Raw genomic sequence first — 26,314 nt, forward strand, 5'->3', positions numbered from 1 at the left:
TTTATTCGAATTCTCGTGGAAGAAGGCAGTATTTTAGTTTTTTTAATTATTTTATATTTTTAAACACTTTTAACAAGTGTCTATGAAGTTAGTCATAAAAAGTGAGATACTGTGTATACATTGTGTATAGAATTGAATGAATTTATCGAATTAATCCTGAAAAATATGATAATATGTTTAAAAGAATGTGCCTATTATCGAAATAGAGAGAAAAAACAAGTTTTTCTTCTTCAAATTCTTCAACATTAATAAAAGTGGATATATACTATATAAAAACTCGTAAGTTTTAGCTTTGCCTACCTATTTACAATCACTTTTCTCGAAAATAATTTCTTCTTGATCGACGAAATCATATTTTTAAAGTTATTCAAGTTATGCAGCATGAATGAATGAGCTATAGGAAGAAGTCATTATAGACACAAGTTCTTCAATCAAAACATATTAAAATTATTATTGTGAAACAATTACTTCTTCTCATATATACGAACGTCTAATGCAATCATCTAACTGTGAATTAATGATTTTTTTGGGTCTGTTGATGAATGAATAAGAACGTACCGGATGTTGTTACATTTCCTTGTGAAGGACAAAGCACGAAAATTAAACATAAGAAACCGCGGTGTGTGATGTTAGCTAAATCAACTCACAGAAAAGAAAACATAGAAAAAATAGATGATGAAAACGTTTTCTTTTGGCTCACTCACAAGACATTTCAAAACAACAGTCGTGCGCGCTATTTTATGAATATTTAATTAAGTCTAGTCGAAGATTTTCATTTCTATTCGCTAAGATGATTATCGTGATATTTAAACTGGATATATTTTTTGTTTAGAATAATCCAATATTGTCCATCGAATTCTTTCCATGTCAAACAAGAAAGCGACTTTGTAATGCGCATATTTTAAAACAGAAACGTCCTTGAGCGAAGGTTAACTATCAAAGGATGAATAGTCGCGATTTGCTACACACACTTAAAACAAGTGTATTCACTTTTCTTTAAAGCTTCAAATAGTTTCATATATGGCTTAACAATTAGTTCTATTGAAGCGAACGAGCGAGAAACAAAAATTTCTGTAATAATTTGAAATTCAGCGAAAAAATATAAAATTGCATTCAAATTACTACTGTATGTTTTTTTGTTGTCCTTCCGCATTCTGTATTCACATATGTTATTTTGTTTTTAAACCGTAGCATGCATAAATTTCGGTCACTTCTTGTTCTACAGCGGTCTGTATTCTTTTAACTTAACTTGAATCGGCAATTATTATTTGTGTATTTTAGAAGGGTTTGCCTGAATCAGCTCAATAAAAATGTTTGAAAACCTTACAAATTATACAAACATTTGTATTGTTTTGCAATTCACAATGACCGTTAAAATTTTATAAATTCCCCTTTAGTTCATGTGATCATTAAAATGAGCACATGCAGATTGATCATCTGTTGGGAAAAAAATGTACTTTCATCATCTGTTTCGAAGGATTTCATTGCTGGTTTTTTTTTTGTTTCTATGAATTTTGCGAAAAAAATGTTAATGAGCTGACTTATTAGTTGATGTGTGTATAATAATAATGATGATGTTATTCATTCAAAAGGCCATATAAACTTTTCATTATTCCTTCTATCAATTTTTTGCTTCTTGCTCACCTTTAATGTAAGCCAGTCAATTAGCACGAAAATAAATTGGTAACACAATTCATGAGACTTTAATTAAGGCCTTTATTTTTGTCTTTTTTTGGTAGAGACTAAACGAATTTTTTCTGGATGATAAATTCGTATGTCTGAGTTGTAGGTGGCAGTCAATAAAATAATAACAACTTGCTTAATCCACCTTGCAACCGAATTTGCATAAAATAACTCGCGTCGACAAGTATAAAATAATAATAAGAAAGAAAAATATTTACAAGTGTCGATTTTATATAAACATTTTTTTTCTTCATTCTGTATTATGTACGAATTTTGTTCGTTCGTTCGTTCGTTCGTTTTCTTCTTGTGAATATATAGAAATGAAAATATCATATACATTCAAACATTCCATAATTTTTTAAAACTTTTATATAAATACATTCTCCGATTTGGATGAAAGTGACCTGGATCTTACTGGATCTTGGTTTTTAGGTCTAGAAGTGAAAAAAGTGACCTGGATCTTACTGGATCTTGTGTTTTAGTTCTGGAAAAAAATCGTGCGGAATATATATTTGCGGCATCGGCAATCGAAAGAAACAAAATGGGCCGTGCAAATGTTGAATGTTGTCCAATATTCCGTAATTACCTACTCTGTAGTCAGTACTTTTTTTTTTTTTTATCTTAAAGAAAGTTATTTTCTTATGTTCATATATATTTGACATACATACATAATGAATACATATTGAAAGCATAAAGTGATGAGTGTGCTTCAAGAGTTATTGAACTATGACGTAGTTCTTTATACCTCATGCTACTGTTAAACTCTTTTTTGTTGTCGTTGTTGTTGTTGTTCATTCTTCATTGAAATAATAACAAAATAGCGAATGAATATAAAAATACAAAAAAAGATCAAGTCACAAAAGTTTGTGTGTAATCTCTCCTTCATTCATCATCCGTGAATAAATCTTTTTGACAATTTAGATCTCTCGTATAGTGAGAAACAGCACTGTCTGTGTATTTCAAATATGTACAAAAAAAATTAAATGAAAAATGTTAAGAAGAAGGCACTGGAGCTTTGAATTGATTCATTACCATTACTCAGTTTAGCTTAATAATATAATTCATGTCTTAAAGTTACGTGGTACGTGGGAAAAAAGGCAACAACAATGTGAAGCAATAGAATATTTTTTGCAAATCACTTTTAATGAATGCACACATTACGGTAGAATCTCTAGACGAGTGCATTTTTTATCAAGTACAACCTACTGTTGAAGGTCAATGCAATGTGAAATTTTTTAATTTTTTCGCTGCTTTAACATTTTATTTTGTATAAGGGAAGTCGGTCGACATTGAACGTTGATTCTCTGAATTAATCATCAATTAATGGAAATTAAATAAAGATGAATATTAATCAGTCATGAGTATAATTTTTCTCGAAAATAATAATTGTAAAATACACATGATGCTTAGGCAACTTATCCGTAATTATATACCTTCATATATGAGTGTATACAATTTAAGAACTAACCCGTGTTACTTCATTCAAATTGCGGGTTTATGACTGCTGTTGATGACTTGTTTATATACAATTTTTTTTGCCAGTCAAGTTTCATACAATTTCGTTGCCATATTGTCTATGTAGTTGTTAACGTCTTTAAGAATTTCTCACCTTAAAACCGCCGTGTTGTCACTGCTAAAATTGCAATACTGAACGAAACTATTAAAAAAAGTTTACGATTTAAAACCCATTTTTAAATGCCACAAAACTTTTATTTGCGATATGCACATCTAAATTCCTAATTTGATCATCACGTTTCGAATTACTCACAAATTATCACGTTTAGAGCCATGAAGATTCATTTAGTATTTAATTCTGTCTAAATTTAAACTGCCATTTTGGAATTTTTCCAAAATTTCTTTAACAATCGATATAAATTGAAATTTTTGAAGAACGCTATAAATTTGAAATTACCAAGAATCGGCAGAATTAAATACAGAACTACCGAAAGCGCTGCAGGCATTGAAAACAGTAAAATACATCCATCATATTCATATCTCATTTCTTCGAAATGTAGGTTTATGCAAATTGTTTTTCTAATTATCGTACATAAACCTGCAGAAAAGAAATATGTTACAAAATGACATCAAATATGGATCACTTGCTCGTGAGCATTAAGGCATAGTAACATAGTAAAAAGTGATCAGTGAAAGCCACATGATATAAATTATTCGCGCAGAAGCATTTTTAGTAAAAAACTAACTAATGAAATGAAAGAAAAAAAATATTTTATAGCGTTTACTTTATAATTAGCAATCGATTGATAATTGAAATATGATTTTATAGTAGACGATATTATTTTGCCGACAAGTTTTTTTTCTTTCTTTAAGTTTTTATTAATGTGCGATATAAAAAGAGTATCATTATATTGAGGTGTCGAGATAGAAAAATGAGCGAGCGTTAAGCCATTGCATGAACAGAGTTTTATGAAAGAATGGAATGACGTTAAGTGCGGCTGGCTCACAAACACCTGTAAATTCAATACATAGTCTTATTTCTTAAAACAATAAACTCAAATTAAGAAAATTATCAACATTTACTCAACACATCCTACTGTTTCTACACCTCCTTATCATATGTGAGTAATACTGATAAAATTCATTTTTTTCCACCTAAGTTTCGTTCCTCAAACTTATTTGTTCATTGAGTAATTTGAGGTTGTAAAGTATGTGACATAGTGTAGACGTAGTAATTTAAATTTTTTTATTTTCACACTATTAATAAATCAAGGTACAATTTTTTTTTGTGACAAATTCCTCTTATTTAAATTATATCGCTATTATTTTGTAATTTAACGAACGGAATGAAGAAAAAGAAGAGATTAAGTCTAAGGAAAAAATGGAAATACAAGTAATAGCCATAAAGAATGTGAAAACTAGTATTTTGGTCACTGTTACGGTATTGAGTGGTGACACATGCGCATTTTTATTAAGATATTGAACTGATCAATGAGGAATACATAACGGTTCTTAAAAACCTTTAATCTTCATTCCCAAAATTCATAACGGGTTTAATAAAAATATGACATTGACTTTGAAAACATATTTCACATACATATGCTAGCCAGCTGACCAGCTCGACATATAATACATTTATTGTCTATAATAAAAAATCGCGCTAAATTAAAGAAAATAAAAACTTTCATTCCAATGTGCAACGAATGGCACAAGTTGAGGAAAGAGATCGAGATTGTGTGTGAGAGAGTTCGATGATATGAATATAAAAAGAAATGATATTAAATTACGGTAAATTTTTGTCAAACAATCGAGAAAAGGTACAGAAGTAATAACAACGTCAGCTGCGTTGAAGCTTGAAGAAAGATGAAAATCTGTCGGTGAGGTGGTCAACATAACTAGATTATACACGTGATTGCGTTACGGATTAGTAATTTTTTTCTTCTAAATGCTGCACTAAATGAGACTTGACTAGAGTAATCATAAATTACGTTGGTTTTTCTTTTTACCTTAATGATTTCTTCTTGCTCAACATTTATCTTTTCTTTTGTGATATGATATTACTCTATTAACATTTAAACTATTTAGACGCAAAAAAAAAAAAATAAATAAAATAAGTAACAACTTTCTTTCATCTGGTCATTCATTCAAGTCAAAGCCATTCATAATTTGATAAATGTGAATTTTTCGCATATAATTTCGCTTCTTTTTTTGGCAAGACTTAAAAATATTTCCATAGTCAAGTTATGTCTGCTGACAAATTTTTGTTAGTCTTAATTTTGATCACAAAGATTGCGTACATAAAGCTCTGTAGAGTAAATGTGCAAACATTTCTTATATAATTTAGAAATATAAATTCCAAGTAGTTGAAGTAGGTAATAACAATTATATTGCAATATTTTTTTTTCTTTGAATGATAATTGCAGATTATTCCAAAGGTGAATAATAGCAGCTAAATTGCGAATCATTAATTCTATACCGCAACAACATATCAATAACATATATACATAGATACGAGAGAAACAGAAGAGAAACATTAATAATGCATGGATTATCAACTTTAAATCGATTATTGGGAAAGAAGAATAAAGAAGGTTAGTTAAATATTAGCATGACAAATGTCTTTATAATACGATTGTACGCTTAAATTCTTCTCTAATTTAAAATTATCTTTTCATGGTGTGAAACAGTGTCACGTTCGACGTCAAATCTTAGCAAGTCGCATACTAACTTGGAATCATCTAGTCAACACAATAAAAAAATTCCAATTTTAAACAATGCACCATTTGAGCAGACATTTAGAGTCACAGTATATCTGCCAAAAAATCAACTATATGTAAGTCAAGCTTTAATGCTCACTATTATCATATCTACTTAATGTTGTATTTAATTAAACTTTTTGTCAGAATTATATAATTTACAACGCACTAAATATTTCTATATTAACATTAATTTTTGTCTTACAATCTAATAATAGGTGGAGCGTATTGGAGCTAAAACAAAGCTCGATAAATTGATGAATGATGTTTGTGATAGTAAAAATTTGAGCATTGATAAATATGAATTCCGTCATCCAGCTGATATGTCGCAAGTATTTGATAAAGATAAGACGATTGGTGAGGTGGGATTGAATGAATTACGGCTAGTATTAAAATCTGAGAGCAGATATAATGGGGATTTCCACCGGTATCACAGTCGGCCAGATGATATTATCAAGTATAAGCCATCTAATGTAGCTGAATCTGTATCGTCGTCGGAAATAAGTCGATCAAACTTAAAAAACACTTCAAAGACTTCGCCATATAGCTCGACAAATTCATTAAATTCATTAGATTCGACGGGAATGAATTCTTCAACAAAAGTTCAACAGCCAGTTGCACCGATTAGAAAGAAGAAACGCGCTGCACCTCGACCACCCAGTGAGAATTCGATTCCAGAGCAAGAAATCTTCAGCACGTCAACTTTGAATGTATTTAAGGAACCACATTCCATTTTACCTCGTAAGAATTTTCATGTGTCATCGCCGCAGTTGTATAATAACAACATTAATAATAATTATGAGATTGCACAAAAGAGCGACAATAACAACAATACTGAATTGCGCTCAATTTCCAGTAGATTAAATGCCATAACACGTCCATCATCTTTACATTTTGGAAGTAACACGGAAATTATCAAAAACTTGCCTGAACGTCAACGAAACAATAGTGAATCATCAGAAATTCAAAATATCATGCGAGATTCAGGCTCAATGCAAAACAGTCTAGGTAAGGAAATTAAGTTTACCTAATTTTATCATTCACGCAACTCATCTTTATTAAAAGCCTCTTCCATTTTCATTTCCTATTCTGTTGACGCATATTTTTTAAAAATGTTATTAATAGAGAATTAAGCAAATTAAAAAATTCAAATTGATAGTCGAATTTCCCCAAAAAAGACTCGCCATAAATCAATTGGCATTAATTTGTTATCTTTGCATGATAAATTATTATGGCAAAAAATGCGTCCAAAATTTGTTTTTGTACATTGACCTTGTCACTAATTTATCACATTTATCTCAATCTTTAATTTAATTATTGTATAGAGAGGGCAAAGAAAAAGAGTCCAGCTCCCGTTCCACCAACACGAAAAATCAAGCCCACGCCATCACCTCGTACAATTCAGGAAGATATGAAGTCCATAACTGAAATAAAAGAAGTCGACGAACAAGAGAATGTCAACACACAAAAAATTGTGGGAGAAATTCCTGCCGATAATAATCCAAATAAATATAACAATAAAGACAATATAATTAATAACAGCAGTAGTGCTGTGAACGCAAGCAAGACAGAAGATGAAAATGGAAATGTATCAAAAGTGTTGTTAAACAACAAGTCAAAATCGAGTTTAGAAGAAACAGAAGGTCCTATTTCAATACAAATATTATCGTCGGAAGTAAAGGTTGAAGAACTGCCGTTGAAGCAAGAAGAAATGTCGAAAGAAAGTGTAAAATTACCGGTCGTATCCAAAGTGCACATAAATCATCGCGGGGATGAAATGCGATCAGGCTCTGAAGCTGAAGAAGAGGAAGAAATGACTGTAAACATTTACAATGTGACAAAAAGTGTCGTGACTAGTGAAAAGTCAGCTATAATAAAAGATATTAATAAAAAGATATCAGTTGTTGAGGGAGAACAAAAGCATGTCATAATTGAAAATAATAACAATATTGTGAAAGAAGACACTCTAAGTGTAACTAAAGACGAGGAATGTCAACGATCGCCGTCTCCTGAATGGACATATACGCTACCAGCGCCGCCAATTGTGGGAAATAGTATTGAAACTAATAACAGCAATGTCAATAATAATAACAATTCGCCTACAGATCAGAAGAGTGCGGTCGGTAATAAATACTTTAGCGATTATACGTCAACAGTCAATGATAACGAAACAATTTTATCAGATTCTAATACTACTGTCGTATCAGCAGAAACACACATTCAACCAATTATCAATGATAGAAGAAAAGTACTTGATGACAGTTTTATTATGAATCCAAATGATTATACGAAACAGCCTTCAACGACTGCTGTTATTCTGGATAATCAAAGCGATAAGAGCGCTGAAGTAATAACTTCAGATTTAGAAGATGGATATTTGGGAAATAATAATAGTAACAATATAAGTAATGATAATGAAATAAGTGTAATTGAAGAGGTTGTATCGAAACCAAAACCAATTGAAGATATCCAGAAAAGTCGTTTGATAACGATCGCACGTTCAGATTCTTTCCACTCAATTGGTCAACAAAAGCGAAATGAATATTATGATGGGATGATAAGAGGAACTAATTTCAATGCATTGCCACAAAGGAGCACATCATTCTTATCATTAGTTCACTCGCAAAAAGCCGAAATGAGATCATCATCATTAACGACGACATCGATTAAACAAGATTTAAATGTGCCTTATAGCAGACAAAAGTCTACAAGTGAATTAAGCATTTCTGATGTGCCTTCCCTACAAAGTTTAGAGGTCATTAAGAATATATTGAATTGCCGTAAAAATAGCTTACAAGAAGTTAATCGTAAAAGTAGTGCCTTGAGCGATGACATTAATAATGATAAAAGTGCTCCAATTAAAGAGCCCAAAAATATTCATTCAAGTACTTTAATTGAAGCAACAGAAACAGCATTAACATCCACAACATCAACATCGAAGATTGAAGTAAAAAGTACTGAGAAAGTAATTTATAACACCATTGAAACGAGAGATATTAAGAAATTGGAAACTCAAAAATCCGAGCCAGTCTTTGTTGAACGTAATAAAAACAATAACAGCAACGATACAAGCAATAACAATGTGAAGAAATCCGAAACGCAATGGCGTTATAGTGGTCCACCAAAAATCAATTTTTCAACATGGAATGAGCGTCCAAAAGTCGAAGTCTCGGTAATGAGCGATGAAGATTATATTTTCGGTGGTTCCGCACATTCCACAACGTTACCACGTGATTTTAAAAATCAAGGAATTAATCAGTATAGTCAGAATCAAAACGTTGATAGTGTTGATTCATTTGTAAAGAAAAGTTATAGTACAGTCATGGTTAAAAATGAAAATAAAGAGGCTGAGAGACACTTGCCCAAAGTTTTGGGCGTTGAATATAAGAAGGATGTGGTTGTGCTAAGAAACAATAATAATAATAATAATAATAATAATAATAATAATATTAATAATAATAACAGTAAAGAAACAACGTCAGCAACGTCAGTGAGTGAGATAATTAATAGAAGTAATGGAAATAATTCAACAAAAACCCTTATAAGCATCAAGCAACGGCCGGTAACAATGGATTATAGCAGTGCAATTTCTTCATCCACAACAAAAACAACTTTAAACTCTCCTAATTATCAAAACCAATTTGTCTCGTTTAATAATAATAATAATATTAATAGTACTAGTAAAAAGTTCACACCAATCGTCCATGGATTTAGTAAATTGGATAACATAAGTGAAACTCAATCTGATGTGAAATCGTTACCGATTACTAATAAGATTACAGATGCGAATAATGAGAAACGAGCGGAAGCGCCAATGATTCCAGTCAAGCCATCGTATTTGCGTTCAACATCTGCCGGCGGAGAAATGAATCGCAACTTTAAACTCTCGTCAGTCAAGAATGTCGCTAATACAAATAGTAATAGTAATGCCGGTAATGATACATTATATGATGAAAATCCCTACTCGTCAACACTTCGTCGTACCGGACTAATTCAAAAGATGTTGAATAATGATAAAAAGACTGAAAGTATGTTCGGTCGAGTTATTGATACGCCAAAAAGCACTGCTACTAATCCATCTAATAACTCTAATTCAATAAATGAAGAAAAGGTCGAAAAGGTTGCAATTCGTCAACTTTCACAGCCTGCACCATCTACAAATAATGTACCGCCGCCACCTCCACCGATGATGTTTAGAAAATCAACACCTGTGGTGATAAGTGGACAAATAAATGAAGGAGAAACGCGAAATCAACTGCTTGATGCCATCAAGAATTTTAACAAAGATTCACTCCGTCGAAAGTAAATTCCGGTCTATCTAGTTGTTACTTTTTATTGTTTATTTTTATGCTTTTTTTTTATTAATATTTGGAAACTGATCATCTCCAGTTTTTATTTATTTATTATTATAATTATATCCCAAAAACTTGTTGGTTTTACCATTAAATATTCTCCTTTATAAAACTTTAAATTGTTGTGAATGAAGATAAACAGAGATGGTTGTTGTCTATCAAATAAGAAGCATTCCAAGATGATAAACTCGGGTATTACATATTGAGCACAAAAAAAACATTCTTTATTATTCCGTATTCATAATATATCGTACTTTAATCAAAAAATAATAATATACAAAGGATTAATCTATTCAAAATAATATTAAACAAAAATTCAAATTCCAGCATGCCTTATTTTTGAATTTTTAATCAATTCTGTATTACATTGCTGCTACCGATTTAGAAGAATAAAAATCTAGTTTGGAAATTATAATTAGCATATTTTGTTTCTAATTCTCGTGATATTAAATAGCATTTGTTTACAGCAACAAGGTCATCGCATATTTGATGAAATTAAGTTGTTTTTTTGTTTGAAGAAGATATTTGAATAAGTGAGGAAATAGTTCTCAGCACACAACTCACATGATACTAATTAGCATGTTCCTGAAAAATATTTAACGACTTGTTTGATTTTAAATGTACATAATTAGACGTGGAAAGCACAAAAATATCAGAATTACATCAGTTATTCAAAAATACAATTGCAGATCTTAAGGATACAAGTCAATCAATTGTCAAAAGTAGTCAAAACTTTTAAAATCCAATTTTAAAATTCATAAATTTCCGTTAAAAATTAATTTGAATATTCGTTGACAAATGGACAAATGAGAAAATCTACAAGGTTTTTAAAATTTTTGCTAAAAACAAAAGCGATAAAATCGAAAATTATGAATTAAAACTTGATTGATTCTTCGAAACAAACAATTAGACCTTATCTTAATATAGCAATAGTTAATTTAATTAACATTCTCACGATCAGAGATTCTGCAAAATATCAAATTAAATTTTGTAAAAAATTTGAACTTCCCGCTTTCAAAAAGATCTACCAGAAATGTCTACTAAAACCAATATCAAACACACTTTTACTTGATTTTATAGAAGTCTGAAGCGCATTTTTATAGTACATCTAGTAAGCATTTTCAATTGATTTTGCACAAGTATCTAAACATCTTAAGATTTTAGAAAAAATTTAATAAAATATTACACAATTCATAATCTAGAACCGAACAGACTGACAGTCAGACAGACAAAGTAAAGATTGTTGCACATTAATTTACAAACAATTGCTTTCAAAGAAAATATTGGAAGAAAAAAGAGTAAAAAGTTTAAATAAGTTTAAAAAATGTTTCTTAAGTAATTAAGTAGGATTTAATTAGTCAAAATGAATTGTCATCAAATATTAAGCGGAGCTGCAAATGCTGGCGATCGATGTTTCGCTGTTGGATCTGTGGAAGGCATTAGTTTTACAGTAAGAAATTTTTATCGTCATCACTAAATTCATTACTTTATTTTTCGTCTTTATCATAGCTAAAAGCGTACAAAAGTTGATTAATTCTGTTTATTTCAAGTGATATTACATTTTCATTGAGAACAAGTGTGTATATTCGATTAATTAGAGTGATTTTAATGAGTGAGAAAAATAATCGATAAAATTTTCATCAGCTCTGAAAAAGCTGAAAAGTGTCATATTTTCCCAAGTATTTATCATAAACTTATCCAGAATATTATCACTACGTAATCAGTTTAAGTGTTTTTGTATGCCAATATGTGGATTGACGATTTTTCGTTTATAAGTCAGCTGACACTTCTTTTTTTACGTTTTCGTTTTCTTTTTATTTTCTCAGTCTCTTCTTTGTGATATCATTCCGCATAAGTGTATTTTTCTTTCCCTTCTAACTGACTGACTCGTACGTAGTTTGTACATACACAACATTAATATTGGTTGTGCACTTTGTAAACAATAGTTTTTACTTCTTATTGCTTTATTTCTTTTGAGCGAATTCAAATATTTACACTTGATAATACTCTTGTTTCTAGACTAATCTTGTATCAAATGATTTTTTTTCTAGGCTTATGCAGCAGGCTGCAATATTGTTGTTTTAGCAAGTACATTTGAACGTGTACAAATCATCCCCGGTGCAATCCACAACTATATTAGAATCAATGCACTCGATTGTAGCACAGATACAGGAAAAATCGCTGCTGCGTACGAAGATAAAGTGTGCATATTTGAGCCAACACCTTTAATCCATTCAACACATCCGCCAGCTCACGGTTTAGAATATAAGTGGGTTCAAACAGGATCTCTTCAAGCATCTTCACACATTACATCCCTTTCATGGAATTTAGAAGGTACTCGATTACTCACTGGTGGTACTGTTCTTGAATTATGGCATGAAAAACTTAAGCAAGACGATGATGAGCCATCAAATGTCAAATTTGAAATCGGAGGTGGAGATCCTAAAACTCCTACAAATGAACAAGACGAAGCTGTTGAACAACTTTGGGAATGCGTTTGGAAATGTCATACAGCAGCGCCAGTCCATCATATGGCATTTAGTCCAGATGGAACGTTATTTGCGACTTCTGGCAAAAGTGATCGTCTAGTAAAAGTCTGGTACGAGAATAAACACTGTAAGTAACCCACTATTTTATTTTTTATTGATAATTAACTAGATATGGTTACTAATCAACTCCTACTTTTATCTTTAAACTGTAATAAATTTTTTTACGATTTTTCTCATCCCTTTAAAAACGTTTAGTACTATTTCCAACAAAAAGTCTGGAACATAATCAATCAATGGGAAGTTTCATTGGCAGTCCGTTCGAATTAAATTATGGATTTGTTTATGTGGCGCATCCAAGAGCAGTGACTCATATTTCTTGGAGAAAAACTAGCAAATACATGCCAAAAGGTTCAGTTTCAAATATGCTTGTTACGTCATGTCTGGATAATATTTGCCGAATTTGGGTCGAGACAGTATTGCCTGATGATGGTCTTATTAATATGAGTCAATTTGATCCATTAGCATCACAAAATCCGAAATTCAGAACACATCGTCATAAACATCGATTTATACAGCGACTGAAACACATGAAAACATGTTTTCATATTAGACGTCATGCAAAACATCAAGCTGCAAGCGGAATGTCCGGAATGGGTGCTGGTTTTGGGGGCTATGGAGCAAGTAATGGTTTTGGACAGCCTCCAATTCCAACACTCCCATCAACATATAGTGTTCATGATTTTCATTCATATGGATATCACGGTACTGGAGTAACTGCTGGTTTACATTTTCATCTTGCAGCAAGTATTAATGCAGAAACTGACATTCCATTAGTTCCATCAATGCAAACAAATGATCCAGCATCACAGCCAAACTTTATATTGCATTGGTTGAATAATAAAGATATGCATTTTTCGTTACAAGCGGAAGCTTTAATGCATGAAATGGCAAAGAAATTGATCGAGAAAGAAGATTTAATGAGTGCAGCTGATAATAGTCAGTCGGAACATTCAGACGAACAAAATCCAACAGATGAATTAAAGAAAAAATTGAATAAAATGAATAAGTCAATGTCGCACGATGAAAGTCAACATAGTGATGCAGAAATAAATTATCAGCAACAACAACAATTATTACAACAGCAACAGCATGCGAATCGTTCACATTCTATTGGAAATACATCAAATGCAATTCCTCCATCACATACATTGTCAAATACGACATCAATCCAATCATTATTAACTGATGGGCAAGCTGGAGGTCAAGGCGGAGCCAATACTCACAGCGGAACTGATTCATTAGATTTAAAAATCGAAGGACTATTAAAAGATTGGCACCATAATCCAGATTTATTATTTTCAATTCATCCAATTGATGGAAGTTTCCTCATTTGGGTTATTGAGTATTTAGATGAATATCAACCAAGCTCTTTCCGTCAAGCTCAAGTTTCTTTTTCGACAAGAATTCCATCCGCTTTTCCTCTTGGTGACGCAATGTCGATGTCTACAACTGTCAGTCTTTATTCGAGTGCTATAAATTTCCTCAATTTCCGTGATATGGTTATAAAAACTGTAAAAGGATCCTCAAATCTATCTACCAAAGAGAATATTTCTAAGGAAAATGTCGATGGCTCAGAGACTCAATTGCCAAGTGTTCAAGAAGAAACACATGATGATGAAAATGAGGAGCATGAAGAAAAGGATACAAACAAATCGAAAACAACGAATGAGAAAAATTCAACAGCTAATAATTCTGCTAATTTAAATGAAACTGGAAATTCAGGAAGTGAATTATTAGTCGCTCCTCCATCGCCAGCAATTTCTATGGTCACAAAACATTCAAATGGAACATTAAATCTTTGGCAATTGACTTTTGCTGATAAGAGTAAATTCTCACAAGTTTTGAGTATTGGTCATGCATCTCGTGCTAGTGGACATCGATTTAGAGTCAACGATATTACATGTCATCCAGTTTTACCACTTTTATTGACAACTTCCCATCATAACATTCCTGAATTTAATGAAGATGATGAGAATGAAAGTAATCATAGTGATTCTATGCCAAGATTTACTGCTGATAAATTCCAACGTGGAAAAGATGTTTGTGTTCCTTCTGGCTTCTGTTCTGAACTTATTTTATGGCGTGTTGATGCTGTCGGCCCTCTTTCACAATCAGGAGGTGTTAGTGAACTTGCTCGTATTAATTCACCTGAAATTTCAGCATTTAGTAATGTAGCATGGATTCCCACGCTTTTGCCTAGTACAACTCTTGGCAATTTATCAAATTCTCCTTCCGCATGTTTTGTAGCAAGTGACGGTGAATCACTTCGTGTATATCAAGCAGTCATAGATGCAAGAACATTGTTGGCAGAAATTTCAGTTTCTGAACGACGTCACAGAATGATGGACTCAATGATGTCTTTATCTGAATGCTCATCAATTAATGACGGTTTATTGCATCATCAATCTCCTTTACATGATAAGATTAAAATAGTTTCTCAACAATCTACTGCTCGCCCTGGATGTATCATCCAATTAGATGCAATCGCTGATGCTACGCATGACTGGCAAAATACACAATTCTTACATGTATTCCAAGAACAATTGATAATTGGTGAACGAGGTGATTCAGAATCAAATATATTTTCATCAATGTTTGATACTACAGCATTTGATACGGGCGAACAAATTGATGGATTAATGCAAAAGGAATTGGATGCAATGGTTGATTTACAAAGAAATTCAGTATTTGAAGAACCTTTCTATATTGTTGTTTTGGAAAGAACTCATCATGGCACAACACTACATATGTGGAGAATTGTTATTGCTTCACAGCCAATTTCGGCTGATGAATTAACAAGTAGTATGATGTATGTACCAGATAGTAATATTGTCCAAGATTTAGATGATATCGATGAACAACATAAAGTAGGAAGACAATCAACTGCCGGATTAGAAGACTTGAAAGATGCACCGCCTGGAATTAATGATTATTGTCCAAAAGTCAATATTCAAACGACAAAAGTATGCACACAGGAATTGCCACTGCCTGACGGTGTTGATGTAATTCATGCTGCTCCAGCTGCCGGCCATCTTAGTTCATCATCAATTTATCCAGCCTGTTTTGCTCCTTACATTATCGTGACTGCATGCTCAGATTCAAATGTCAGATTTTGGCGATGTCAAGTAACAAAGAAAGATGGAACTAACAATGCAGCGAAATTCAAATACGAATGGTGTGAATGGGACATGATTCGTAAAGATCAATCGTCTGCAATTGATGTAAATGGACAATTGTTGCATATAAGTGCTGCTTATAGTGGTCGTATTGCTTGTGCTTATAAATATGGAAAATCGTTTACTCGTCCAACAAAAGCTGATCCAGATTCGCGATATGTTAATCTTTGTGTTGCAATTTATGAATGTGAAAGTACTGGCGGAAGTGAATGGATTCTGGAAGATACAATTCATTTAAAGAATATTCATCTTCCAAGAATACAAGTTGATCCACATTTAGACTTGAGTTATCTTTATGATCATAAATCTTTGGCAAAGAAGCAGCGATTACAGCAAGTACTTCATCCTTTCGCTCATGATGATTTAGTGAGAAATGCTGGAAGTAGAAGCGGTGGAAGTCAAACAAGTATTAACAACGGAGAATTAACACCCGATGCAATAAAGACAGGTAGTGGACTTTTGGCTGTCCCAAGTTTCAGTACTTTACAGAGCTTAAGGAAATCAATAACAGAACATGGAAATACATGTCCTTTGACTCAAAAACATCTCGTTCAATTAGATTGGGTATCAAAGGAAGATGGTTCGCATATTCTTACAGTAGCTGTGGGCAGTAAAATATTCCTTTACTCGCCTGTGTCGAGTGATGTTGCTCAAGCAAATATGAAAGCAATGAAAGAGAGTCAAACGGCAAATAGACCTCTATTAAGAAAAGCTAGTTCATTGGCACGTCCAAATTTCAATGAAGAAATTCGATGGATGAAATTGCGACAAATTGAATTGAAAACTGCAGATGGTTTACCACCATTACCAATGCAAATATCATGGGTACGTGATGGAATTTTTGTCGTTGGAATGGATTCAGAAATGCATGTTTATTCACAATGGAAGCCTCGCGGTTATGAACAAATATTATTGCATCATCTTGAAAGCTTGGACAATTATCACGACACAAGATTGTTAAAAGATGAGGATTTACGTTCATTAGCAACTGAAAGCAATCAAAGATTATTAACAAATGTTCCTTCAATGCCACATTTGTCAAGAGTTAGTGCTAACAATTTACAGCTCTTTGGTGCTCAAGAAAAGAAGAAGAAAGGACCAAATGGTCAAAATCCTGATATTGTTGTTAATGCTGATTACATGAATGATTTTGGACTTTTTGAAGCTTCACGAATTGCATGTCCAGTCTTACCACAATATCATCCAAAGCAATTGATGGAACTTCTTAATTCCGGTAAAATTAGATGGGTGAAAGCAATCCTTGCTCATTTAGTTCGCTGCATTAGTGGATCATGTGCTGTTCGTGGTAGTAGTGCAGATGAAGAGAGTCTTAATCGACAGGTATGCAGCTTGTTTAATATTTTTATCCTCTATTAATAACCAGTTAGGACAGTTAACAATTTAAAATTGATTATTCCTTTATTATTTAGCTAAATCATTGCCAAAAAATCCTTATTATTAGCATACTTTATAGTCCAAACTACTGACTGTGTAGGCTAATTTGAAGAAAATCAATTTCCTTAGCTTTTGAGAAATTTTAATCTGCATTAGAACTGTCCAAACTGGTTGAGTACTTTTACATCTGTACCTATTAATGTCTAAACTTATTAACTCTTAACATATTCCTACTCTTAATTATTCTCACGTCACTTCCACTCTTTTGCCAAAATTAAAACTTTCTATACTTTTATAAACTTTATCCTTCCTTTATTATATTACTCTATTAATATACATATATTGAATGTCCTATTCTATCTACCTATACAATATGCTTATAGGATCACATCTCTTTAAAAAAATAATCACCTATCTATCTATGCATAATATCTTATACTTATATACTTAATCAAATAGAACTAACAAATTTTAATATTCAGTTACGCTTTTCTTTTCAATTAACACAAATTAATAGTGTATGCTTCACATTTTTACAGTTTTTATTGCCACATTCAGACATTATTGCGTGATGATAAAAATAAACTTCGGTTTCTATTTATTCCTTTTTGTTCATTTATTCCTGTGTTTTTACGGATAATTTAATTCGCAAATTATTCAATTTCCCAAAACTTTAATGACTTTAATGATGTTATGAGTTAAAAAATTTATGATTTAATTAAATTATTGTTTTGTACGTATGAAAATATCTTCTCTCTATCATGCTTTTACAGCGAGGGTGGTCACGGTCTCGCACACTCTCAGTGAGCTATCCAGCAGGCACGACTACTAGTCCTTTAGAAGGTCGTGGTTCAACCACTCAGGTGCGATTTTTGATTTAAAGTGAAAAACGTTCAATTAACATTTTTTGCATCAATATTTTTCTTAATATTGTATTGTTTATGTATGTGTTGTCACGAGTATATTTGTCTATAGATATATCTAGTCTAGTGTAGCAAAAAAAAAATAATAACATGATATAGTTTGCACATGAAGTTGTGAAATGTGATTAGATACTATATTCATTTAAAATTAATGTTCTTTGCTTTCTGACTTAATATTTGGGTGGAGTTTAATTGATAAAAATTGTTTTTTTCCATGAATTTTGCGATTAGATACCAGAAGAACTCACGCTTGATTATGCTGAAATTACATCTATTCCACCATTGCCATTATGGACTTTATTGGCTGCTGATAAGGAAAATATCATTCAACAGCAAAAGGAGGAAGTTAAGGTATATTAAAATTTTAACAATTTAATTCCCGAACATCCACTAAAATCTGATTATTAATTCACAGGATTATAATGAACTGTTCGAAAGTAATGTTGCAGAAGACAATTTGGATGATTTATTGGAAGATGACGATGTTGAATCAACGAGACGTTTTGATCGTCGTTCATCGATTCCAGAAAGACAATATTTATCGCATTTTGGTCCAAGACAAGGCCAATTATTGTCAAGATTACTCACGCATACACATCTTCCTGGTTTATCAAGTTTAGATCAGATGCATTTGCTTGCTCTCGCCGATACAGTCTCAACATGTAATACAGATTTCGCAGAACGTTTTGCAATTGATGCTGCAAAGACTGCTATTGCTAAAGAGAATTTAACTGGAAATCCAGGCGATAGTGAAAATATATCTACAGATTCATTAGATGATTGTGGATTAAGATTTTTGTTGGCAATGAAACATTTTAATTATTTAATGAGATGTTTACCACTTGCACAACGATCTCAATTCCAAAAGCAAGGTGTTGGAACATCAAATATTGTTTGGGCATTTCATTCTGAAAGTGAAGATGATTTGTTGAATTTAATTCCAAATTATTCAAAAGGACAAATCAAATGGTCTCAATTGAGAGAACTGGGAGTTGGTTGGTGGCTTAGAAATCAAACCGTCTTAAGGACATGTGTTGAGAAGTTGGCAAAGGCGTCCTTCCAACAAAAACAAGATCCTCTTGATGCTGCAATTTATTACATTGCAATGAAAAAGAAGTCTGTTGTTTGGGGTTTATTTAAACAATTAAGGGATGATAAAATGACTGGATTTTTTGCAAATAATTTCAATGAAGATAGATGGCGTAAGGCTGCATTGAAAAATGCTTTTGCATTGTTGGGCAAACAACGTTTTGAGCATGCTGTTGCATTTTTCCTGCTCGCTGGTAGTTTAAATGATGCTTTAGAAGTATGTTTAAATAAATTAGATGATTTGCAATTGGCAATGATTATAACAAGACTTTATGAAGGAGAACATGACAATACACCACCTAGCTACAAGAAATTATTATACGAGGAAATTTTAGGATGCGATAAGAATGGTGAGGAGCAAGATATTGATAAAGCTCATCCTGATCCATTTCTACGATCGATGGCCTTGTGGATTCTTAAAGATTATTCAGGATCTTTATCAACTTTATTACAAAATGGTGTTGGAATTTTACATAAAGCATATGACGATGAAGATCCCTTATTACATCCAGAATTACATCATGGAGCAAGTTCAAATGCAGCAACAACATCAAATCCAAATGTTTTCAATTTCTATGTTTATCTGCGTACACATCCATTAATTATTCGTCAACATATTGCTAATACAGCTCAAGAGAAGAGAAAAGCACAGGTTGTGTTGAGTGGATTTAGTTTTGGTGGAAGTATTGGCGGTGTTGGTTTATCGAGAACTGATAGTATTGGATTAATGGGACAAAATGCCAAAATTAAATCGAGCACAATCGCAACTGATAAGCAGTTACATTTGGAAGATTCAATTACGCCATTAGAAAGACAATTATACTTTACAACAGCACATGGACATTTTAAGGCTGGTTGTCCAGCTTTAGCATTAGAAGTTCTCAGTAAATTACCCACCAAAGTTATCGATTCGGAAATTAATGAAAATGATGACAATACTAGTGTAACTACAGATAAAAAAGACGTTACAACAAATCTTATAGAAACTGGAACATTTGATTGGAGTCAGCCTGTGACTAATAGTAATAATATTTTAGAAAGTGCCAGTAGTTTTGATTGGGGTGCTCCAGTTTCTCAGCCAGCTGACGATGGCTTTAAACTTGTCTGGGACGATGAGGAACCAGCCGAAGATGATGAAAGTGATGATGGATTGGGAATGAAAATTGATACATCGAAAGACAATACCAAAACAAATGTAGAAACAAGTGATAATATAAATTCTAGCCATAATAATGATAATAAGCATGGACAATTGGATATAATGGCACAGCAGCTTAAATTTATTGCATGTCTTAAAATATTAATGGAAGAATTGTCAACATTAGCAACAGGTTTTGAAGTTGATGGTGGACAATTACGTTATCAATTATATGTTTGGTTAGAACGTGAAGTTGAGGCATTGAAACAATTGTGTAATTATAGTACTAGTGATAGTGGTGATAGTACGAATGTTACATTAGAAGACCATGCAGGAGGTGCAATTGATAGTCAGCATGATACCCCATTAATGGGAAATAAATTCCAACATAATGATCGTCCAACACTTCATGAGATTCTTTTACAAGAAAAGCATGATTTTGAAGCGAAAGTAGCAAGAGCAGCTAAAAGGAAACGTTGGTTGAAAGCAAACGAAACATTATTGAGAACCTTGTTGAGTTATTGCTCATTACATGGAGCAAGTGGAGGTGGCTTAGCATCAGTTAGAATGGAACTTGTACTTTTATTACAAGAATTACAACAAGAAAAGACTCAACAACAATTACTTAGTCCATTGCCATTCCCAACTACCTTACCTCTCCTTTCTGCTTGTGTCGCTGGTAATAAAACAGTTATCGCCGACCCAATTCGTTATATTCAAAGTCAAACACATGATATGCTTCAGACAATTGTCGAATTGCGTGGCCCTCCAATTGGAATTAATGATCCCATCACATCTGATGTCTTTATTCTTCGCGATCTTGCTGTAGCACTTTCAGCGTGTATCTATCAATCATTATGTGATTCAGATACATTTAGTGTTAAGCAATTGACTGCAAATGAATGTCATTCACCTGGAATGGAAACGATCGCAAAATTAAATGCAAGTTGTCAAAGTACACATTTAATGGCCAATGCACAAGCTCATACAAGACGACGAAAATATTCAACAGACGAACCAGTCGCTGTTTCTACGCCACCACCTAAATGGCCAGGTGTAACAAATTTAAGAGCACTATTAGCACGCGAAAAGGACGAAGACACACCAAGACTTAATGTTCTACTTAGTGAAGTTTTCACTGCATCCTTTATGTCTTTGTTGGTATATGCATTAGCAACATGTGATTGCCATATACTTTATAGACTTGTTGGACAGAGATTTAGTGATTCATCTTGGGCACTTTTGTATGGTGGAGGTGTCAAGAAATTGCTTAGAAAAGCCACATCTCATGTTCAAGCCGCACAACAAATGGTTCAACAGCAATTACAACAACAACAAAGTAGCGAAGGAGAAGCCGCTCCAGAAACTGGTGTTTGGAATGCAGTAACGTCAATAACGAAGCATCGAGTTAAGATGAATCTGAAAATTTTGGGACAATTTGGAGGTCAACCAAGTTCAACAAATATGAAGGAAGATAAGCCAACATATAGAGAACAATTCGTTCCTCCAGAAATGTCAATGGTCAGTTACTTCTTAACAAAACCAATGTTGACTGGCGATAAGAATGAAGACGATTATGATTCAGCAGATAGTGCCGTAAGTGATTTAGATGACGATGATGATGATGAAGATGTTTTTGCCGATCCATTAACAAATGATCCAAAGAAATTACAAACAGCTGCCGCAATTAAGAAGCATAAAAAGGAAAATACAGAACATACAAATCCTAATTCATTATCATGGTGCATTTTGAGAATGGCAATTGTTAAGCATGCCCAAATACAGTTACATTCGTTTATTAATATCGCCGGATTAGAGTTGCAAGAACTTCCAGTTTGTAGTCCATTAATTCACGGAACTCTTAGAAGTTTAGCAATATGGCAAGATTTATTAAAGGAGGAATTAGAATCGAGAGGGCCAGCTGGTGCCGACTTTATTCCCGGATGTTTTGTTGAAGACGATACTAAAGGTCCTTCAATTGGAAAATATCGAACAATTCTTGAAAAGAATAATACTCCATTTACTCCAAGTGCTGCTTCTGCTGCTCCAATTCGACGTCTTTGGAATTATATGGTACATCAAGAAGCGTGCCAAGATATTTTTATTCGTGCAATATTTGGAAAGAGAAAAACATTTACTTTCGATACCCAACAATCACATTCAACTCAAGCTGGAAATGTACCATCCGGTTCTAATTCAGTCGTTGACTTTTCACAACATAGTGATGCTATTGTTAACAATTTCGGCTCAAGTAGCAAAGATCATCAACAGCTTGCTGAACCTGTTAGAATCATCCACAAAGAACAGGAATCAATTTCTGCATTTTGTATTAATTTATCAAATCATGGAATGATGGCATTAGCGACACCAAAAGAACTTCAAGAAATTGACATTTCATTATTGCTCGAATCTCCAAATTGGTTAGAAGATGAATGTGAATTTGATATAATGAATTTATCAAAAGATGTAGACACACTTCCTTCAAGTGGTTTCCTTGTCATTCAAGCTTCCGGTGTTGATAGGTATGAATGTATTTAAAAATTTTAATTATAGAAAATTCACTAAAATTGTACACTTAATATAGAGCTGCTGCTATGAGTCAAGCACAAAATCTTCAACAAGCACCAATGCCTGTTAGTCCACAGCCAGGACTTGCACCGCAATCTGGTCGAGGAGCTTCTGTGGTATGTTTCGTTTAATATTCTTACTTATTTTGTTTTTATTGATCATAATCACGACTATACACACACACACAATATGATAGTAACACAAATACTGCTCACTTATATAGCGTGTGGATGTGTGTATCTTCCTTAATATTCTGTGTGTGTAAAAATGTTTGTGATCAATATTGTCTTGCATATAAATATAACATTAAACATACATATAATATTAATGTCCTCTCTTTACTAATCTTGTGCATTTTTTCGCTTCTCCTTTGCTGCCTGTTTTGTAAAATTTGTGTCAAAAAATAACATAATGAAAAATTGTCCTTGATCGTTTTGCATAAATCCATAAAATGACAAAAATATGTAAATTGAATGAAATTTGTTGTGCATAATGCAATTGATATTGAAATTAATAGATAAAAGGCGCTGTATTTGCGGGAAGTCACGATGCAAGATATTGCAAATTCATCATAGATCGATCGAAGCACTTTTTGAGACCGGTACTTTAATTTATCTCAAAATAAATAGAAAGTCACACATTAAATTATGATTTTTGATTTTCGAGATTGAATTATTAGTTCCTCAATTTATTTATCCTTTAATAGTCATCGCTTTTGTTGTTTGGTCTTTATGTTGATTGAAAAAATTTTTACCTTTATTTTATTTATTTATATTTTTTTTGTGGATTGATGTTCCTTTATGACTTGAATTGTATAACAAAATTTTTCATGTATTTAATGTGAATCAACAGGTGCTGAAACATAAAATTGATAACATTAAGAGAATGAGCGCACATCCTTTAATGCCATTATACATTACTGGTTCACAAGATGGATCTGTTCAAATGTGGGAATGGGGTCATCAACAAGCTGTTTGCACACCACGACCTCCAGGCACTTTTGCTAAAGGTTAAATTCATAAATATTTTATTCGTATTTTAATGCTAATAATGTTGTATTGTATTTAGTTACGCGATGTCGATTCTCGCAACATGGCAATAAATTTGGAGTCGCAGACGGCGATGGAAAATTGAGTTTATGGCAAGTTGGTCTTGCATCGCAAAGTAATAGATCATTCTTTGTAAGTTTTAGTGATCTTAATATGTATCATGTTATATCTAATGCATTAAACTTTTACAGTCTAATGAATGTCACAATAAACTCATATCGGACTTTGTGTTCTTGGGTTCATGCAGTTTAGTAGCAACTGGTGAGATTTTGACTTATTCCGATAGTTTGGACATTTATTAATAGCGATTTTATCAATTTTTCAGCTGGTCACAGTTCCGAAAGTAAGAACGTAGCTATTTGGGACACACTTTTGCCACAGAAGAAAGCATTAGTTCAATGTAAGCTCGAATTGATTTAATGAATTTCTAGATAACTGACTATCCTTGTTTTTATAGCGTTTGCATGTCACGATCAAGGTGCATCTAGTTTAGTCTACGCTCCTCAACACCAACTTTTGATTTCAGCAGGAAAGAAAGGAGATGTGTGTATATTTGATGTACGCCAAAGAACTTTACGACATCGTTTCCAGGTACGAAATTGTCATGACTCAGAAATTATGACAATAAATAAACTAATGACTAAACTTTTTTGTAGGCACATGACACAGCAATTAAATGCTTGGCTGTTGACCCTCACGAAGAAATTTTCATTACTGGTTCAGCCGATGGTGACATAAAGGTAAATTTAATTTTATTTGATAATCAAGAAGTTTGACTAATAATCGATTATTTTAGATTTGGGCACTTCCAGCGCCAATCAGTACGCCACTATTTTATTATCCAGGCGAGCATAAGCATAGTAGTTTCTTCAAACATACTGGACAAGGAGTAACACAAATTCACATTGATCAATTCGGTAGACTATTTTCATGTGGAGCTGACGGTTCTATGAAGATAAGATCTTTACCAGACCGAGACGCAATTGTTAATGCAATTTATTAAGGAATGAATGAAGCACGTGTAAAACTTTTTAAACTAATAACGATTTAATGAAATATTTTTCCTCTTTAAGACTTTCGATGGTGTTAAAAGTTTCATTTCATATTTTAAGTAAAGGAAAGCATAAAGTTTATGTAATTTTCTCCAAAAAAAAAAACTTATGGAATACATGGAAAAAAGCATAAAACCCAACTCTTTTTAACAAATTTTTCATATTTCTTAATAATTTAATATGATTAAAGTGATATATGAGAACTAATAAGTAAATTGTACTAAAATAAAGAAAGACATGTTGTTATAGGAACTGAAATTTACAAGACATCAACATAAATACAAGACATTAGTTTCAGTTGTTTATTAACATGTCGCTTCTTTTATTGATATTTAAGCTATACATTACTCTCATCCTATTCTCTTCATATTATGTTCGATATCGAATAATTGCATAATTGATCATAAAGAAATCAAACTTAATCTACCTTATTCTATAACGCACGCTGTTAGTGTTGTTGATATTAAAGAGAAAAATCATCCCCGATAATGAAAAACATAAATAAATAAATAAATATAAAACTATCTATATACACATAAAAATATATAATAATATTAAATGAGAAGGATTTCAAGTCGTTATACATGCATAAATCATAGATTAAAATGAGTCAGAAAATAATTGTTAAACAAAAACACAAAAATGGGATATGGCTGATTATTATGCAATTTAATGCAATGAGAAACTTAAATTATATAAGAATATATTGTGTTAAACAAAACTTTCTTCCTTCCTATTTTTATCTTCAAATTAACATTCTATATCCTCGTTTTAAGTTCTAAGACAAACAAACGTTAATATACATCTACATATATAGACGAAAAGCTAGCATTAAATGATGCTACTTGAAATTAAAGTAAGATATATAGTATCAATAAAAAATGTCTTATGAAGAGATAAATAATAATAATATACATACATAGCCCACAATAGTCGACAAGCTAGCTCATATTGTACTTATGGTACCAGATGATCAAGCACACTGTCTTTTTGGGCATATGGCATATAAAATTAATTATTATTATTCAAAGAATTATCATTGCAAAGTTTATAATTTAGCTGAAAGTGAATAATAAATATATTGTTGGCTATGAAATATCCTCTTCCTTACTAACAATTCTTATGTAAT

The 26,314-nt window shown here is 32.3% G+C and overlaps 2 protein-coding genes across 6 annotated transcripts; both read left to right on the top strand.

Moving 5' to 3' along the window:
- The first annotated feature begins 13 nt into the window (after positions 1-13).
- On the top strand, positions 14-10,661 carry LOC139086306 (homeobox protein 2). 3 transcript variants are annotated; one of them, XM_070634722.1, is made up of 5 exons: positions 14-279; positions 5,562-5,729; positions 5,826-5,971; positions 6,113-6,902; positions 7,220-10,661. In XM_070634722.1, exons 2-5 carry the CDS (start codon positions 5,678-5,680, stop codon positions 10,198-10,200), a joined length of 3,969 nt encoding a protein of 1,322 aa, XP_070490823.1. In that variant the 5' UTR covers positions 14-279; positions 5,562-5,677; the 3' UTR covers positions 10,201-10,661. The 3 variants fall into 3 exon arrangements, with proteins under 3 accessions (XP_070490823.1, XP_070490825.1, XP_070490824.1); XM_070634724.1 differs by lacking the exon at positions 14-279 and adding an exon at positions 4,106-4,259; XM_070634723.1 differs by lacking the exon at positions 14-279 and adding an exon at positions 4,333-4,411.
- An 866-nt stretch (positions 10,662-11,527) lies between these two features.
- On the top strand, positions 11,528-26,281 carry Rbcn-3A (rabconnectin-3 alpha). Of its 3 annotated transcripts, XM_070634862.1 has the most exons (15): positions 11,528-11,696; positions 12,298-12,862; positions 12,991-17,312; positions 18,140-18,229; positions 18,521-18,640; positions 18,705-23,038; positions 23,101-23,200; positions 23,602-23,685; positions 23,937-24,093; positions 24,153-24,265; positions 24,325-24,394; positions 24,459-24,533; positions 24,591-24,724; positions 24,790-24,873; positions 24,930-26,281. In XM_070634862.1, exons 1-15 carry the CDS (start codon positions 11,610-11,612, stop codon positions 25,134-25,136), a joined length of 10,542 nt encoding a protein of 3,513 aa, XP_070490963.1. In that variant the 5' UTR covers positions 11,528-11,609; the 3' UTR covers positions 25,137-26,281. The 3 variants fall into 3 exon arrangements, with proteins under 3 accessions (XP_070490963.1, XP_070490964.1, XP_070490965.1); XM_070634863.1 differs by lacking the exon at positions 23,602-23,685; XM_070634864.1 differs by lacking the exon at positions 18,140-18,229.
- The last annotated feature ends 33 nt before the right edge of the window (positions 26,282-26,314 follow it).

This window comes from Chironomus tepperi, unplaced genomic scaffold, assembly GCF_022539635.2.
Source record: "Chironomus tepperi strain 1889 unplaced genomic scaffold, CSIRO-AGI_Ctep_v1 contig_85, whole genome shotgun sequence".
Classification (NCBI taxonomy): Eukaryota; Metazoa; Arthropoda; class Insecta; order Diptera; family Chironomidae; genus Chironomus; species Chironomus tepperi.